The sequence below is a fragment of the Ambystoma mexicanum genome, chromosome 7p (genome assembly GCF_040938575.1).
Source record: "Ambystoma mexicanum isolate Mex_15411 chromosome 7p, UKY_AmexF1_1, whole genome shotgun sequence".
NCBI lineage: Eukaryota > Metazoa > Chordata > Amphibia > Caudata > Ambystomatidae > Ambystoma > Ambystoma mexicanum.
This window is the reverse complement of record NC_090939.1, coordinates 501,361,085-501,378,614: the sequence shown is the minus strand read 5'-3', so window position 1 is coordinate 501,378,614 and position 17,530 is coordinate 501,361,085. Positions and strand designations below refer to the sequence as shown.

Sequence of the window (17,530 nt, the reverse complement as noted above, 5' to 3'; positions counted from 1 at the left end):
AGCCCAACTGACAGATGAAAGCAGATTGGAATTCCACTGCAAAGTAGCTGATGGGACTGAATGCCGAGGACTTTCCCAAAACCTCAGAAGTTTTTGAAGCACATAGGCAGTCAAAGAGTTTACATGCCAGTGCTCCCAGAAGTCGGTTGAGGTCCCTACCTGTCCTAAGCCTTTGAAAGAAGCTAATAGTGAACACAATGATACCATAGTATTTAGACAAATGTCCAAAATATTAATTAAATGCCAGATGGCAATTAAAGGTATTTTGGAGGAGCCCTGTTTACAAGCTATGTCACTGAGAGGGAGAATGTAATGCAAGGTGTATGTGCTTTGCGACATATAATTAAAAATGGAAACCCTGGGTACCTTCCCCATATAAGGCTTTTCTCCTTTAATTTGCATCTCTGGAAGACTTGGACATCTGTTGCAATATACAATGACACATTTGTTGTTTTGTGTTTGCCAAAGCCAATAAATTAACTGAAATCTATTCATTAATCAATACATGTAAATGTTTTTTAAAGGATGAACCATATTACTTGAGAATAGTGAGAGTTAAGAGATGCCCCACATTAAAAAAAAAATGAATTCCTGTACCCAAGCCTTTAAAATTGTTTGCAACCAATTCAACATCAGGAAAGCTATCCAACTGTATCCATACCCAAACTAGGAACCAATACTTTTGTGGCTACAGAGGGGCCAGAATGGAGTGGGGAATGGGAGTCCAAATGAAAGCAAGCATTTGTGAACAAAAAGGGACCAAGCAGATTGTACTCAATCAGTGCGGTAAGGAAAGGAAAGGGAGGTGCAACCCGTGGCCACCATTGTGACCTATTGTGTAAGTCTGACTTAAATATGGTACGAAGTGCTTCTGAAACCTCAGTCTATGCAGACATAATTTCCAAATGCATGTCTGAACATGGATCTTTAAAAGCCCAGCAACACAAGATGTTAGTAAGTGGAAGAGGGGAACACATGAAAGAGGTGGGCCCATGGATCACCAGGCAATACTAAAACCCAAATTAAGGAAGGGATGGCCCAGCAAATCCCTGCAATTATTTAGACACTATGATCTCATGCCACAGGATAAAAAAAGGTAGAAGGTCATCAGTGACTTAGGGCGTAAAACGCATTCTAAGGAGTTGGTGTTTTAGCAGCAGGCGTGATAGAGGAGAGAACAGAAAGTGGCTAAGTCAAATAGCCCATATCTTGAGAGATGTTAAAGAGGCTCATAAAGCCTACTGGGGGATATAATCCAAAAGCTATCAGGAGGCAGGATCTACCGAGGAGCAAAAACATTTTTGCCTGCTGGGCGTTATAGCCCAGATCCTGGTTGGAGTCCCGAGACCACCAGAGTTGAAGACCAGAGAAAGTGAACTATTGCCACTCTGCTGGGGCAGGAGCCTGGCAGGCACTGGATACTGTGAGAGTTGGAGAAGAGCTGTCAAATGGCCATGGTCTGGTGGGCAAATAACTGCAGCCTGACGAATGCCAATGGGGGAAGCATGAAGTTTTGAACCAGTAGGAGGGTGTAGCAATTACAACAAAAAAGTCAAAGCGTGTAGCTTAGAGTGTAACATGCACACATACACTCACAGGCCTATGGCCAGAAAAGTGTGTAGCTTTACCAATGCTACATAGTTTAAAATGCTTTCACTGATACTCAGGCCTAGAGTCTGACATTTCAAATGGATTGTGCCCTCTGTAAGGGTTCAGAAATATCAGATCGACACAAAGATGGTATCATAGATTATGTAGACTTATTTCAACAGAAAAATGTAGAAACCAGTCTCTCCATAACACTAGGAGGGGACTCCCTGTCTCAACTAAAAGTCTAAGGAACCGATCAGGGTGTCCAAAAACAAATGTCCACAGTTGTGTCAAATCCTAGCTCTGCCCCTAGCTCGGCCCCTAACACTAAAAAGTAACTAATAATAAAGTCAATACAGAAAGATGTTCTTCTCCTTCTGGACTGGTGGGTCTCTTCAAATTTCAAGCATAGTTAAAAGGCAGGATGTTCATGCCCATTGATTGCAAATTTCTGGTCCCAATGCATCGCGGCCATAGCAGACATAACCAAGATAACGCTACCTCTGGAGCCAGAACCAACTCTATTAGGAGTCCCGATCCCGGGCATGTACCCAAGATCTGGCAGAGGGGCTACCTCCTAACCCATCTGCTCCTAGCCGCAAAAATCACAGTGGCACGAACCTGAAAATCTCCGGAAGGCCCCCTAATGATCCTGTGGTGTCTGAAACTCTAGGACATTTTCATAGCGGAAAAAATTACAGCGGCAAACAGAGGTCTCCTCCACCGCTTCACAAACATTTGGTCACCAGTGATAGACTACGACCAGAGCTATCCAGCTCTAACATTCAAGCCACGTTCAGTGGCAAATGCTCTATTGGCCGAGAGCATAGACATGAAACAACGAGCAGAGGAGCGAGAGCTAGAGGATAACTGAGGGTTAAAGGGAGGAGGGCTGGCTCAAAGGAAGGTGACTAGTGGGCTTGATAAATTGCTAAGTTTAATATGCTGTAATGTATGATTCTCCTGTGTGTCGACCAAAAATAAACATGTTTAAAAAAAAAAGGCAGGAGGTTTTCCCTTCCACTGGTCTTTTCAGTGTCCAACTTATTAGAGGGAATGGCCTCCTGCTTTTTAAGTAATGGCTTCCTGCCTATTGCACATTGACTGCACACCTATAAGATCCATCTTTTTAGCCTGGCTGCTGTCAAAAGATGTATGGGGATTGCTGATAAATACACTAAATATTTGAAATTGGAATCTCATGTTTTCAGGACGACAGCCTGTCTATTGCGCTTAGAAGATGCACCAGGCCAGCATCTCTATTGCACCTAGAGATAACACGCCCTTCTACAGATTACCTCATCTCTCTACTTCAAAGACAAGGTTCCATTCGAGCCTCAAAGGTACGTATGCACACACCACTTTGTTGAACTTCGGCTGCAGATACGGCTGCCTACCCAGACGCATTTAGAATGCAGCGACGACCACAACAAACATTTGGTCTAGTTGACACACAATGCTCCTCCAGGCTTAAACGCAGCGCACAACACATATGCCATCAGAATGCAGCGACAACCTACGACAAAATTCATCTAGCTGGAAACTTAATGAATTTATCGCACTCAATCCTCGCCACCCATCAACATGCCTTAATTTATGGGTAGCTTTATAGAGCCCGGCCAGCCCCCTTAACTCCATATCTTGGTCAAATGCACACAGGGATTCTAGCCTTCACACAATTTCACACACCTTGGACTTAGGTATCCCAAGGGCGTTTCCACCACAAGGGCGTTGAGGCTATATTAATGGGATAAAGGCGGTATACAAATTACTACTACCAATACTACTACCACCACCAGGCAGGATGTTTTCCCTTCCCCTGAATTCTTCATATATTGCAGTGAAGAAGATCTACTGTACTTTTTTATCTTCACAATCTTCCAGTTATGTTTCACATGAACAATTACGTCTTAGGATGTTGTAGATGTCTTAGCAAAGAAGAGGTATTGTACTTCTCTGGCTTTGCCGTTCTCAGTTCTTTTCCATGTTCTAGTACTTCTCAGACTGCTGTTGATGTCTGATCGAAGGGAGGTATTGTGCGTCGCTATCTTTGCCATTCTCCACAGATGTTTCACTTGAACTACTACTCCTATTATGGGTGTGGGCCTAGAACTCACACTGGTTCCCTGCTATATTCTGTCCGACTGCTATACTCACCTGCCAGGCACTATGATGATGAGGTCCTCACACTCGCTCTCTCTGGTCTCAGTCCACTGGGTATATAAGTCTGCCAGGTACTGTGACTATGAAGATCTCCTTGGAGTCCTTGGTTTGGATTTGTGGGTGCAGGTAGCAGGCACACACCCTTTTCCCCTCCAATTCTATCCACCTGGTATACTAGCCTGCCAGGTACTGCGACTATGAAGATGTCGTTGGAGGCCGGGTAAGCCGGCATGGGTCCCTGACCCCTCTTTGGTAGTCCTCCCGTCTTTCAGGTCTCCGGACAACCGTCCCGGCGGTTCCCTGCTTCTGGGCTGCGCGTGCCTACTTCTCCACACGCTACAGCCTTCCCGTTCAGCTGTTCGGCCAGGTGTCTGCTTCTCTTCGCCTTGAGTACGAAAGATTTGTTGGGAATGCCTCTACAGACGGGTAAGCGTCCCGCTCTCGGTATATTCCGTGTCCCGCCTCCTTCACTGGTGGGATTTGAATCTCCTGCATCATCCTAGGCGGCGCCCTCTCTTCATAAAGTCCTTCTTCCCTTTTATGTTCCATTCACATTTGCTTGACACAAATTGACTGGTGCGCTTGTACTGGTTCAGTGGAGTATTCCACTTTCTTCCTCGTCACAGTATTAAAGTCATCCCTGTACTCGGTGTCCTTCTTCATCTCAGTATTTCTTGGGGAAGTGATGTTTTCTACTTTTCAAGAAAGGAAGGTTGGGGTGCCGTGGGAACATACTGCATTCGCCCTGACTTGTCCTCCCTTGTCCCATAGGGGTTTTCCCCTCCCATTGGATCTTCCTACAGTGTACCACCCCGAGGGGGACTATTGGACTGTGGCTGCACCGCCCTGGCTCCATGGCAAGGGTCCTCCCTGAATAGCAAGTTTCTTTTTGTGGGCATTTATTTAGAACATCCGTCAGGTTGTACGGTTGGATGAGCCTGGATGGAGGGCCCAGAGACCCTGTACTTCGACCACCTTCTCTATACTGCGTCTAAAAAACACATTCACGTGTTCATGTGGAGATGAATCCACGATGTCCAAGTCGGACAAAGTGTTCAGCCCACTGGTGACCCAAAAGCAGGCAGGTAGCTCCACCATTTCTGGTTCATAAGTAATTAGTTCTTCGGGATGCTGATCCCAGGTGTGGGCTCAAGTTGGACTACTGTAAAACCAGCTACTCAGCCACCACCCAGCATCCTAATCAGGGCGTCTCGTCTACGTGCTCCAACGTGAGCCCACACCCCAACCTAATTGGTAAGCACAGACCTTCATGCCCTTCAATTGTGATTTACCTACTTGACTTCCAGGTCAACAAGCCTCCATCTAACTCTCTCTCTCTCTCCATCTTTCATTCCACTTGTTTCTCTTGTTCCTTTCTCCTTGGTACTCAATGTCTAAATGGACTTGCCTTACATCTAAGACCTTGCTAATTGTATCAATCATGATGTTACTGGTTATATATATACCATATTACTCTGCACTAACCACTACCACCCACCAATTATCTTTATTTGCATATCATGCTGTTCTACTCCTGCCTTGCATTGCCTTTACTGTGGCCAACAATGTTTGAATGTCATATGATTCTCTCCACCATGACTTCTAAAAACGCAATGGCCTCATTACAAGGCGGGCGGTAAGGGATTACCGGCACTGGTGCCCGGTAATCCCTTACGGCCCTATTACGAGTTCCCTTTGCGGGTCCTCCCTTAACCCCTGGTTTTTCCAGGCGTTAAGGACGGGACCCGCAAAGGGACTCTGGAGCTAATAACGGTACCGCAATTTGCGGTACCGTTATTAGCGCCTTCCCCATTCCCATTGAGCCCTATGTGGGCTCAATGGGAATGGGGAAGGGCCATGGTGAATGGGGAATTACCGGTCCATCCAACCTTGGAATGGACCAGTAATTGCTCCATTCACCAGGGCGGAGTTGGAATGAGTTTGGAGGCAGCCATGGCGCTAATAGCGCCATGGCTACCTCCAACCTCGTAATGAGGCCCAATATGTCACTGCTTTGCATTGCCTTACTGTGGCTAACCATGTTTCAATGTCATATGATTCTCTCCACCATGACTCCTAAAAGCGCAATATGTCACTGCACCACTCACTCTCCCACCACTCACCAACCCCCACCTCACACAGCCTTGAGAAAGACTTTGGTTGAAACGCGCGTCAGCTGTTTTTTTGTTTCACCACCCTGGCACAATGTGCCTCATATGTTATGCTGCACCTGAACCAATAAATATCAATGCACAACCAAAACTCAAGACTGAATTGTGAAATAACTACCGACAGTACTAGAGCACCAATTTCTTGCCAGTGCCCCCAATCAACAAGGTTTTGTCAACCCACCCAGTTCTGAAGACGAGACAAGGCTATTAACTTGGGCTCGCATGTTAAGATTTTGATTTTATTTTATTTTTAAATTTGTTTATTGGCATTTTCAGTAATATCGATTACACGTCTTTCAAATGTGTCTCACACATGTTCAATTACAGTGCATTTAAATTTAACTTTAACATTATAACAAACAACAATAACTTTCTCCTTGCTATGTTCGTATGTTTCAGCGTCTCTTGTCCCGGGTAGGGGGGGTGTGGGGTGGAGGGGCAATCAGATTACTCAGGAGGGTGTGGGGGGGGTGCCTTCCAGGGGCCCGCAGTGTCTCCGATTAGTTCTCTTAGGGTCCCCTTGCCTGACTTGCAGGTATATTCGTTTCAGATCGTTGACTCAAGGGGGTTTGTCATTCGAGGGGAGAAACATGTGTCTAGTAAGTTCTTTCCATGCCTCGAGGGCTCTGCTGGACTCATCAGTATATCTGGCCACACATTCCTCCCAGGTCTTGGTCTCAGCCAGCAACCATCGCTCTGTTTCTCCGTGCCATGCTTTATATTGTGGTCCTGCAGTTTTTTTCCAGGACATGGCTATAGTTCTTTTGGCCATTATGCACGTTATGTCCATAAGTCTAACTGTGTGCTTTAGTTTGGCTAGTCTGGGATAGGTTCCCAGTAAGCACTCCTCGGGTGTCCATTTGTATTTGGTCATGCCTGCTTTCTCGCATGTCTGTTTCACCTTGTTCCACAGTGTCTTTGTTTTGGGACATTCCCACATCATATGGATTCGGTCTGCTTCCTCCCTCATGCACCAGGTACAGTTTGACTGCGCTTGTTTGCTAAATTTGGCTATTTGTTTCGGGGTTAGGTAGGTTTGGTGCAGTACATTCATCTGTATTTGTCGGAATCTATGGTTTCTTGACACCTCTTTGGGGAATATGAGCGCTCTATTCCACTCCCCCTCTGTCATTTCTCTGCCTATATCTGTTTCCCATTTACTTTTCATCTCCATGCTCCGGGGGGGGTTAGGTATATCGCTCAGGTGTCTATATATTTGGGATATTGGTCTACTGCCCTCCCTCATGTTGTATAGCAGCGTTAATAACGGTTCCGTGTCCGGTTCTTCAGGCCATGTTTCCCATTTGCATCGTGCTGTGGCGCGGACCCTCTGGTACCAGAGGAACTGACCCGTGCCTTCTCTGTCCTGTAGCGTGGCAAACTCTTTCAAAGGTGCCCTCCTCATAGAGATGTTAAGATTTTGATCAAGCATTTTAACTTTTTGTTTGGTTGCAATTTTACATCCTGCCACCCGAAAGTATGGTTATTCTGGTTCCAATTTTTGTACTCTACTACTTGTAACCCACTACCACCAGTTCAGTTTTTTCATTGTCTAGGGCCAGTCCACTTTTCAGCATCTAAGTTTGGATCACTCCTATACATCATTGATATTCTGAGCGGCCTCATCATAGGTTCCGGTTAGAGGAATGACACATTGTGTGTCGTCTGCGTAGTTGGTAAATTGTATCCCCCTATACTCCAACAGCTGGAACAGAGGAACCGTGAAAATGTTGTGTAAGGATGGCGAGAGACATGCTCCCTGAGGGACTCCATATCGTAGGTGGGCTGCACTGGTTTCTGATGTGCTACTGCAGACCCCGATTAGTCTATTGAAGTTTGCCACATTTTTGAGTCTTTTGATAAGTTATGTATGTTCCACCAAATCAAATGTGGCAGATAGGTCCAGCAGTATTAGTAAAACTGTTTGTCCCTTGTCAATATTTTGTAGCATACTGGATTTGCGATCGAATAGGGCGGTTTCAGTCCTGTAACCTGACCTAAAGCCCGATTCCCACTAGTTCAGATGTTAGAACGATCAGATGTTTGAGAATTTGGTTGGAGTCCACCTTATCCAGTATTTTTAGAAGAAAAGGGGTGTTTGTAATTGGGAGGTGTGTCGGGGTCCAATCCAGGTTTTCTAAGCAGCTGCATGATCCATGCACCCTTTAATTCCTCTGGCATGTGAATTCCCAGGAATTATGTATTTACAAATGTTGTGAGGATGCCCATCAGAGAAGATGTAATGGCCACAGTAATGTTCACAGTAATGGCCGGCTATATATCACCTAAAGATTGCTGGTGGTAGTCAATTCAGCTTCCGCAATAAATCTGAATCTAAAATTGCTAAGTGTACTACTTTCTTGCATGTCTTGTGGAACATCACTGTTCCTCTGAATGATTATGTTCCGTTTAATGTTATCAAGTTTGACCAGCATAGCTTCTTGAATGGATGTGCACCATGCTGCATTCTTTAGTGGGCCTTCCTGTTAATTGGCACAATGATTTTCCAACTCCCTAAGAATCTTAAAGTTCTTTGGAATGGTGTCGTGCGTCGGCTATCCGTGTTTCATATGTGGCTTTTTTAGCCCTGATAATGGCTAAATTATTGCCTTTTGACGCAATACTGTACACTTCTTTGTCTGTCAGTTCCTGTATGCATCCAGGTATAAAACAAATTCCTTTTGGGTATCTTGAGCTTTTGTAGCTCAGGGGAGAACCAAGCATTACTTTTTTTTTTTTTAAATCAGGCACTAGTCTTGTCTTCAATGGAGCAATGGTATTAATTGCTCTCAATATAGTCTCTTGGTAAGCCTATATTATCTGATCTGATGCTTGCAGGTTAAATAGCTTGTTAGTGAGCAGGGCAATCCATGCTTCCATGGTCTCAAGCTTGAGTTAATGGAAATTTCTTACAGTAATCAAACTTTTTTTGGACTACAATTTTCTTTATCTCTTTTGCAAATAATACTTTAAAGTGGATAGAAAAATGGTCTGACCAGGGACACAGGGACATTTTGGGATTGCCAGTTATATTATGCGTTACCAATCAGTCTAAGGTGGTTACCCTTTATGTGCGTGGCCTTGTTAGTTTGTTGGGTAAAGCCCAAACTAGTAAAAGCGTCCTCCAGTTCTTCAGCTGACTGGTCAGTGCTATTACCGCGCCTCTCAAGACAAACTTAGCTGTTGGTTTTAAAAGGGGTAGCAACAAGTTATCCATCTGGTTGATAATGTCTTGCATAGATGTGGGTAGGCAATAGATTAAAACTAGGTTTACTGTTGTGGTTGCATCTGAGTGAATCTTAAAAAGAAAAAAGTGTTTCGCAACCCGCTGGTCCTGTTATATCTCTATGCTCATTCTGTTAATGATAGTCACACCTACCCCCACCTAGTTTTGTCTATACATACGCCTATACATATGCAGGATGTTATATCCTATAGGAATGAAGGTCCGGCTGCTAGCTGAAGCCACGTTTCTGTGCCAACACATACATCCAAATCATGTTCATAGATTTAGCCTGCTACTTCAGTGGCATCCTTAATCAAGGACCTGCTATTCAGTAGTAATAACTGTTTCATGGGTCTTCCCATTTCAGACTCTTTGTCTATGTGTTCCTTTATTATTGTTTTGTATGTCTCCATTGCCATCAATGTGCCGTGGGTTAGCAGCAATATCCCCATATCTCAATGCTAACTCTGGGGGACGTAGCGTCAGAGATTGTGTTGTCCCAATCTCGTCTGTCATATGTTCTTTCTCCTGAATCACAACCGGGCATGTAATGATGCCCGCATTGATGATATTCAATGTGGACACACCACACTTTGCATTTAATGAGGTGGTATCTTTATCCTTTGTTCCATTAGTCTCAGTAATAATATCCACCCCACCAGTGACCGTGACAGTGACCAGCATGATCATGTGCAGAGATTCAATATTCAAATAACGAGCACTGATGTCTGCCCATCGTTGTGCACCTAAGCCCTTTGATCAATGGTCCGGTTTAACATGTTAGTGCGGGCAGTCTGTATTATGTCTAGAGGGTGCATAATATTAAAAGAAGACAGTGATGTTTCTTACCTGCAGACAGGCAGCGTAACCGGCGTTGGCGTGGACGGCACCGATGGGCTTGTGACGTGCCAGTGCTCCTCTGGTCACAAGAGGTACGGCGTGCGAGGACTACAATATTTATGGGCATTGTAGTTTCCTCGCACCCAGATAAGCAGTACTGGCTAAAATTGCACAGTAAACCAACCACAATAAAATAAGTAAAGTAAATGCGGCAATGCGGTGAGGGCGTCAGCGTTACATATAAAAGTAAGGATTTCAAATAAAGTTAAATTTAAAAGGCAATTTCAAATCAAGTAAAAGTTAGATTAAAATACAATTAAAAGGCTGAGTCTAAAATCATTCAACTAAAATTCAAATGTGACGCTTCTTCAACTCACAGAAAGGAACTTTATTTCCACAGGGGGCAGGTGTGCTGGGGGGCGAAAAGGTGCAAATCAGATCAAATCTCATGGTCATTCCTATTTGACAATGATTAAGTCAAACATCCCTGAAAGGACATTCTGTTCATCCACGCAAACCCTGACATCCACGCAAACCCTGCTAGGAACTTCTGCTTCCCGGGTGAAAAAGAGGGAGGGGAAGAGAGGACATTTGATTTACACAGAGTTGGCATTTGGAATTCACTCGCCTCTTTGATCCAGGTAGTGCTATTTTACTACCTTAGGTAACGCATTAATAATGATCAGATAGCCAGTCAGATAACACAGTGCGCTAAGCGCTCACCCCCGATATCTGCGTGCAGCCTGCTGTGGCAGGTTCGAAACCCGGCAGGGTCAGTTCAGCCTTACATCCTTCTTAGTTCGATAAATTGAGTACCACTCAGTGGAATAATACTTTTTTCTGTTATTTCAGTGCTCTGAGACCTATGGGTGTATCGCTATATAGGAAATTAATAATAATAATGATGATGATTTTGCTGATGATTTCTGTGCTTTATTGCGTTGTCTGGACCGTGACCTTGTTTTTATCAATTCCTGTGTGATGAGGCAATTTACTTTACTTTGTGTGCTTTAAAAACTTTGAACATACATATCTGCTTAGATGGAATGACACTAAGGATGGTGCTTCTGGACCTTTAATTCTCCAGTTGAAAATGAATGTGTCTATACATTTTGTCCCAATTGAATAAACCCTACATTTAAGTATTATCCGTGGAGTAATGCTTAAAGAGTAATGCTTAAAATGCTTTAAAAAAAAAAGAAATAAACGTGTGCTAAAAATGTAATTGTAGCTATGAAATCAATCAACTTTTCAGACGTTTATTTTGGATCACATGAATTTACGAAGCAAGTATTGTAATACAAAAAACCCCAAATTAATTTAGCATTGGACACATAAAACTGTTACACATGTCAATATTGCACATTTTTAAGTCTGTTGTGGCATACATAAAGCATGCTCCCCACTCCCATGGTTATGACTCACCATGCGGACTTGCAAAGTTAGCTGTTTGCCCCATTGAAATTCCAAGGGAAGAGGGGGAGGGAGTTGGACCAAACGATGCTGGCGACGGTGCTCTTAATGCACCACTAGGAGAACTTGCTGCATGCAGATTTCCTTATAGGGAAAAATAAAACAGAAAGGCATGTTACTTACCTGTTGTAATGGTTTCCTCAGATATTTAACCTTCCAAGCAGATTATCACATCTTGAAGATCATTGGGTGCAAAGGGTGACAATTTATTACAATTCTAAAGCCAATGGCAATATGAACGTTGCCCATGAAGTCAGCAGCCCAATATAAAACATGGGCAACAACTGCATTCCTACAGACGTTATCAATCTACTAAGAGGATCAACAAGATAACGATGAGGGCACAAGTTATTCGGTGACAGCAATGAAACAGGGATCTACCGTTACAAGTTAGCAACATTACTTCCTTCAACATATTATCCCCATTAGACTTTCAAACAGTGTTCCTGCTGCTTGTATATTACATTTGAAGGATGAATTCTAAATCCAAACTGCAGGAAAGCACAGCTCAATCTGTACTGTTACCATGTAATGCTCATTACCTGGTTGGACTCCTAAGCAGTTCTGAAGAACAAATTACTTAACCCTCCCCTGGTAATGTTTTTTCCGATGGATGTTCCTCCCATAGATTCCTCATTTTAGATATATTCACAACCTATTTTGCAGTCTCAGAAAAATATTTGACAGCAGAGGGTTTTGTGCAGCAGCGAGTCGATGTCCCTTGACAGTTACCATTCCTGCATTTGGATGTGACGTTGATGATAGTATAAATAGCACGCACCATGCATGTTGCCTCAGTTCCTAGTTTTTCCCTCTTTCTTTTGAGGAATAGATAACCCACATGGGTACTGAAAGAAAGAATGTATTGAACACCAGAGGGGGTAGGCTGGGAGGGCGACGAGGAATACGTGGGAGGAACATCCATCCGAAACAACATTAACAGGAGTACGTAATTTGTTCTTCTAATTGATTGTTTGCTCCCACAGATTCCTCATCTTAGACTCCCGTAGCAGTTTTGTGGATGATGGTGCGAGAAAGGTATTTTTGTATAACTTTAATTAGCACACAATATTGTGCAGAACCGCTCTTCCAAATCGAGCCTTGTGGCCCGACAGTGTGTCTACACAGTAATGTTTTGAAAAAGTGTGGAGTGAGGACCACGTTTCAACATTGCAAATGTCCTGCACTGGTATGCCTCTATGGAGAGCCAAAGTGGTTGCACTCCTGGTGGAATGGCCTCTTAGGTTCTCAGGGACATTTTTTTCCAGCATTTGAGTAGCACTCAAAAATGCATAGGATGATCCAACGCGATGGAGTTTGTTTGGTCACGGCTTGGCCCAACTTGTGGCAGGTATAACCAATAAATAGCTGGTCATCTTGTTTGAAATTTGCCATTGTAGAAATGCAGAAGCTGAGAGCCCTTTTAGGGCCAAGTATGAGTAATTTCCCTTCATCCTTAGAAGGGTGAGGAGGTGGATAAAAGCTGGTAGTGTTATTTTCTGTATCAGATAAAATTCAGATACCATCTTGGTAAGGAAGGAGGGATGAACCCTCAGAACTACCTTCTCCTTTGAGAATATAGTAAATGGTGGTTTGCATTACAATGCTTGTAGCGCACTCACTTTGCAAGCAGAAGGGATGGCTACTAAAAGATGTTTTTCAAGGTTAATCAACTGAGATGACAAGAATGGAGAGGTTCAAATGGATCTCCCATTAAAAGAGTTAGTACCAGGTTCAAATCCCAGGACGAATCCAGAAAAGGAACCAGTGGGAATCCTTTTAAGAACTGTTTGACATTAGGCATCTTAAAGTAAGAGTCTTGTTCTGGCAGGCGTTTAAAAATAGATTACGCGCCAAGTAATCCTTTAACGGTAGCCACATGCAGCCCTTGGTGGGCTAGGTGCAGTAAAAAAGAAAGCACTGCAGGTGCATTGCAAGAGAAAGGATCTATATCTTTAGCTCTACACAAGCTGCAAAACGTGTTTCAATTGATGCAGTATCGTGCTTTCGTTCCTGGTCATCTGGCCAGAGGCAACACCTCTATAACGTCTTCCGGGAAGTCCCAATCTTTATATCTTCACCTCTCAGAAACCAGGCAAGAAGGTTCAGAGTTCGGATTCCTGGGCGAAGAAGACTGCCTCCCTCTTGACATAGTAGATCCACTCTCTGGGGAAGATGGAATAGAGGCCAGATGGACATGTCTAGAAGATCCGGGTACCACGTCGTCCTTGCTCAATCCGGATCATGGATTTCCCGAACTTCCTCAACCTATTGATGACATGAGGAATGACGGGGACTGGTGGGAACGCGTATGGGAGTGGAAATTCCCAGTCGACTATGAACACCTCCCCCAGAACTTCTCTGTGAGGAAATTCACTGGCGCAGAACAGGTCGCAGCTCCTGTTGATACTGGACTCACACAGATCCACTTGAGGGGTTCCCCAAAGTGTGAATATTTCTAGAAGTGCTTCCTGAGCCAAATCCCACGAATGGGAGCCATTGCTCTGCCTGCTTAGAGCCTCTGCTGTCATATTCGCTTCTCCGGCTAGGTGAACAGCTGACAGAGAGATCCTGTTTTGTAGTGCCCAAAACCAGAACTGCATTGCCTCCCACACAGTGGTAGTGACCCTACACCACCTCCTTTGTTGAGGTAATGCATGGCCACTGTGTTGTCCATCTTATCAGGACGTTCTTACCCTGCATGGATGGTAAAAAGGCCAGCGGCGCAGGTCTGCTCGCCCTCAGTTCTAACAGGTTTATGTGTAGACTTGATTCTGCTGGGGAACAAAGTCTGCTGATCGATAGATATCTCTTGTGAGCTCCCCATCCCGTAAGGAAAGCCTCAGTGACTGCAGTTATCTCCGGCCATGGTTGCCAAAAGGGTTCCCCTATCATCACATTCACCTCATAGGCCCACCAAAGAAGATTCTGTGTAACCTTGCCCAGGACCTGAAGAAGGTCCATCATCCTGACTGAGAATTGTGACCATTGAGATCTGAGGGCCCACTGGAGGTACCTCATCCTCAGGTGGGCTTCTGGCCCCAGGAAAATGCAGGAAGCCCAGCAACCTCAGAAAATCGAATGGTGGTAGATATTGGCCATTCTGAAATCTCTTAACCATCTGCAAGATAGTTGGTCCTCAACTCAGGAGGCGAAGCCTTCCCGGGGGAAGAGTACAGGACCTCTCCAATGAATTGCAGCTTTTGAGAAGGTGTCACCTGGGACTTCAAGTTGAGTGAGAAGGCCAGTTTATGGAGTCTCTGGCAGGTGCTGTTGAGATGTTCCAGAGCCACTTCAGGAAAACAAATTCTGATCAGCCAATTGTCTAGGTAGGGAAAGATGTGAATCCCTCCCCTCCTTTGATTCACTGCCACTGCACCATCAACTTGGTGAAGACCCTCAGGGCAGAGGCGAGCCCGAGAGACAACTCGGAAATGATAGTGATAACTGCCAATGATACTTTCTGTGCTTGGGATGTATATGAACATGAAAGTAAGCAACCTGAAGATTGAGTGACACCATCCAGTCCAGGAGCTGAAAGGCCTGGATTATCTGCGAAGGAGTGACCCTCTTGAATCTACTTTCCTGAGGAACTTGTTCAAGTGCCTGAGGCCCAGGATGGTTCACAGTCCTCTGTCTTTCTGGGGAACCCCGGAATAGGTAGAGTAGCAACCCTGGTATTGTTACGATACAGGTACATTTCCACTGCACTGTTCCCCAACAAGGAAAGAATCTCCTGTAGGAGGAGCGGATCTGAATCCTGAAGAGACTGCTTTCTCGGGTGACAATCTGGGGGTCTTTGCAGATATGGGAGTCAGTACCCTTGGGCCCCGTCTGTAATTCCCATGCATCTGAAGTAATGAGATTCTGGTTCAACCTGCTTCCCACCGGGGTTTCTCTGAGCAAAGTGCTGAGAGTGGTTTTGGGCTGTGACAGAGGACAATGAGGAGGTTGTTGTACTAACGGTTTTTCCTCCACGGCCTCTGGGGGTGCGTGTTATCCTCCTTTGTCCCTGTTTTGGGGTAGCTTGACCTCTTCACCTATGGCTAAAAGAGGAGAGATACCGAAAGGAACGCACTCTACAAGCCTGCGAAGGCAGGTGTTGCGGCTGACGAATGGCTGGCTCCAAGGATTTCGCTGAAGCCTTTGAAGCCAGTAGCTTTTCTAGACTTTCGTTAGCATTGGGCCCAAATGGGTTGGACCCATCAAAGGCATATCCAGAAGTCTTGATTGGATATTGGGGGCAAACCCAGACCTGCATGCCCACACAAATATCCTGATCATCGCACTAGAGACCATATACCAGCCGAAGCAGTCAGACTCATCTAGGCCTGACTGAAGGGACAGGCAAGAGGCCTACTTACCATCATTGATGAGATTATTGAATCCATCGCTCATCTGCACTTCAGGAATGTTTTCCGTAGCTTGGCAAATAACATTCCACAATGTATATGTGTATTTCGTCAGAGTACAAAATTCATTAATGGCTTTTTATGCCATACTTCCAGCAGAGAATATTCTCTATGCTAGTGTGTCATACCTATCATCGTCCCTATTTGGGGGGGATGGTCGGAAAAGCTGCAGCCCTTGAAGTGGAGGTAGCCGTCTGCACCATTACGCTCTCTGGTGTAGGGTGACTGGAAAGAAAGTCAGGGTCCAAGAAGGTGTTCTGTATTTCTTCATCAAGTCCTTGTTCACAGCCAGAGTTGCATCAGGTTGTTGCCAGTTTCCCAGAATTGTCTTTTTTGTGCTGTATGGAAGGGCAGCACAGGCTCCTTAGGAGGACACCAACAAACCCAAATACTCAATCACCCTGTTTATGACCATTCTATAGGCCGCATTTGGGTGAGAATGGACATCTGTCGTGTCAAATTCAACCTCAGGGGAGGTCTCCAGACCACTAGCTTCCCTCAGATAAGTAGCGAAGTCTTCTAGACGGGATTGATCAGGGACCAATTGTTCTGGAACATTAGAAGTTCCAAAACTTTCATACCCAAGGGGTATGATGTCTTCCTCCTACTTCTCCTCAAAAATGGACCCAAAGGATTTGAAGAAATCCCGTCTTTGACCTATGGTTGAAGCTTGAAGTTGTGTCCGAGCTCTAAACTGAAGGGCCCTTCGACTCCTTTGAGGAGGAAGTCATAGAAGCTTCTGGCTTCAATGTGGTCTCTGTGGTTGACACTACGGAGACAACACATCCAGGGGTCTTCACATCTGGGCTTTTGGGCACGGGATGAAGCCTTACTCCATACCCTGCTGGTCTTGGAAGACAGAGTGGGTTCAACAGCCTTTTTTGGCTCTTTCGAGGGACCAAGAGGGGCCGCCTTCAAGAATGCCTCCATCATCTTTTCACAGACCTTTTCCCATTCGGCTGCTGAGCAGTCTTATCAGGAAAGCGTACCTGACGCTTGTCGGGTGAGGTGTTGGAAGATGAGGAACGATGGTGTTGTTTCTTTGACTTCTTCCGTGACGAAGAAGAGTGATGGGACTCGCTCCTGGATCTTGACCCTTTGGAATGTTTCAAACATTTTTTTGGGCCTTTCTGTAGACTTGTCTGTGGTGGAACTTCTACCTTTCAGGGAGACTTGGAGACCAACAACCAACCTACGGTGAGTTTCGATCTTCTCTCTTTCAAGGCCTTTAGTTAGGGAGATTTATCATTTGTATGCTCCACCCCCTTTCCCAGTGAGACCCCCAGCACTTTTTGCTCGACTTCTGGCACTTTTTCTTAACTCTTGAATGAGTGGAGCCTTTTTCCACTCATTTATTTTTCTGGGCTCTGTCTTTTTGAACTCAATTCTTTACATTTTTTTCCTGTACTATGGAGCCTATCTTCTCCATAACTCCGAAAGGCATCTGTATTTTACTATTGCAGCAGTCAGCTCCTTATGGACAGCGTTGATGGGGATCCTTAGGGTCCTTCTTCGAGATTCTTTTCTTTATCTAAGAGTAATTACAGTTCTTAAGGATAGATACTTATATCTCTCCTAAAACTTTATAGTCTGACAGACTGGCACACACCACCTTATGTGGAGTGCCAAAGGGATAACTAGTATCCCCCTTCTCT

General features: G+C 44.8%; 1 protein-coding gene across 2 annotated transcripts in view; it reads right to left on the bottom strand.

The window, feature by feature from the left end:
* Window positions 1–17,530, bottom strand: part of MED14 (mediator complex subunit 14) — a 1,766,813-nt gene that overhangs the window by 224,318 nt on the left and 1,524,965 nt on the right. Inside the window, exon 24 of one of the 2 annotated variants that reach the window (XM_069636537.1) lies at window positions 11,416–11,547. The exons of the other annotated variant lie outside the window; for it this stretch is intronic. Coding sequence (XP_069492638.1) covers window positions 11,416–11,547 — 132 coding nt within the window. The remainder of the gene's footprint in view (window positions 1–11,415; window positions 11,548–17,530) is intronic. 2 annotated transcript variants of the gene reach the window in all.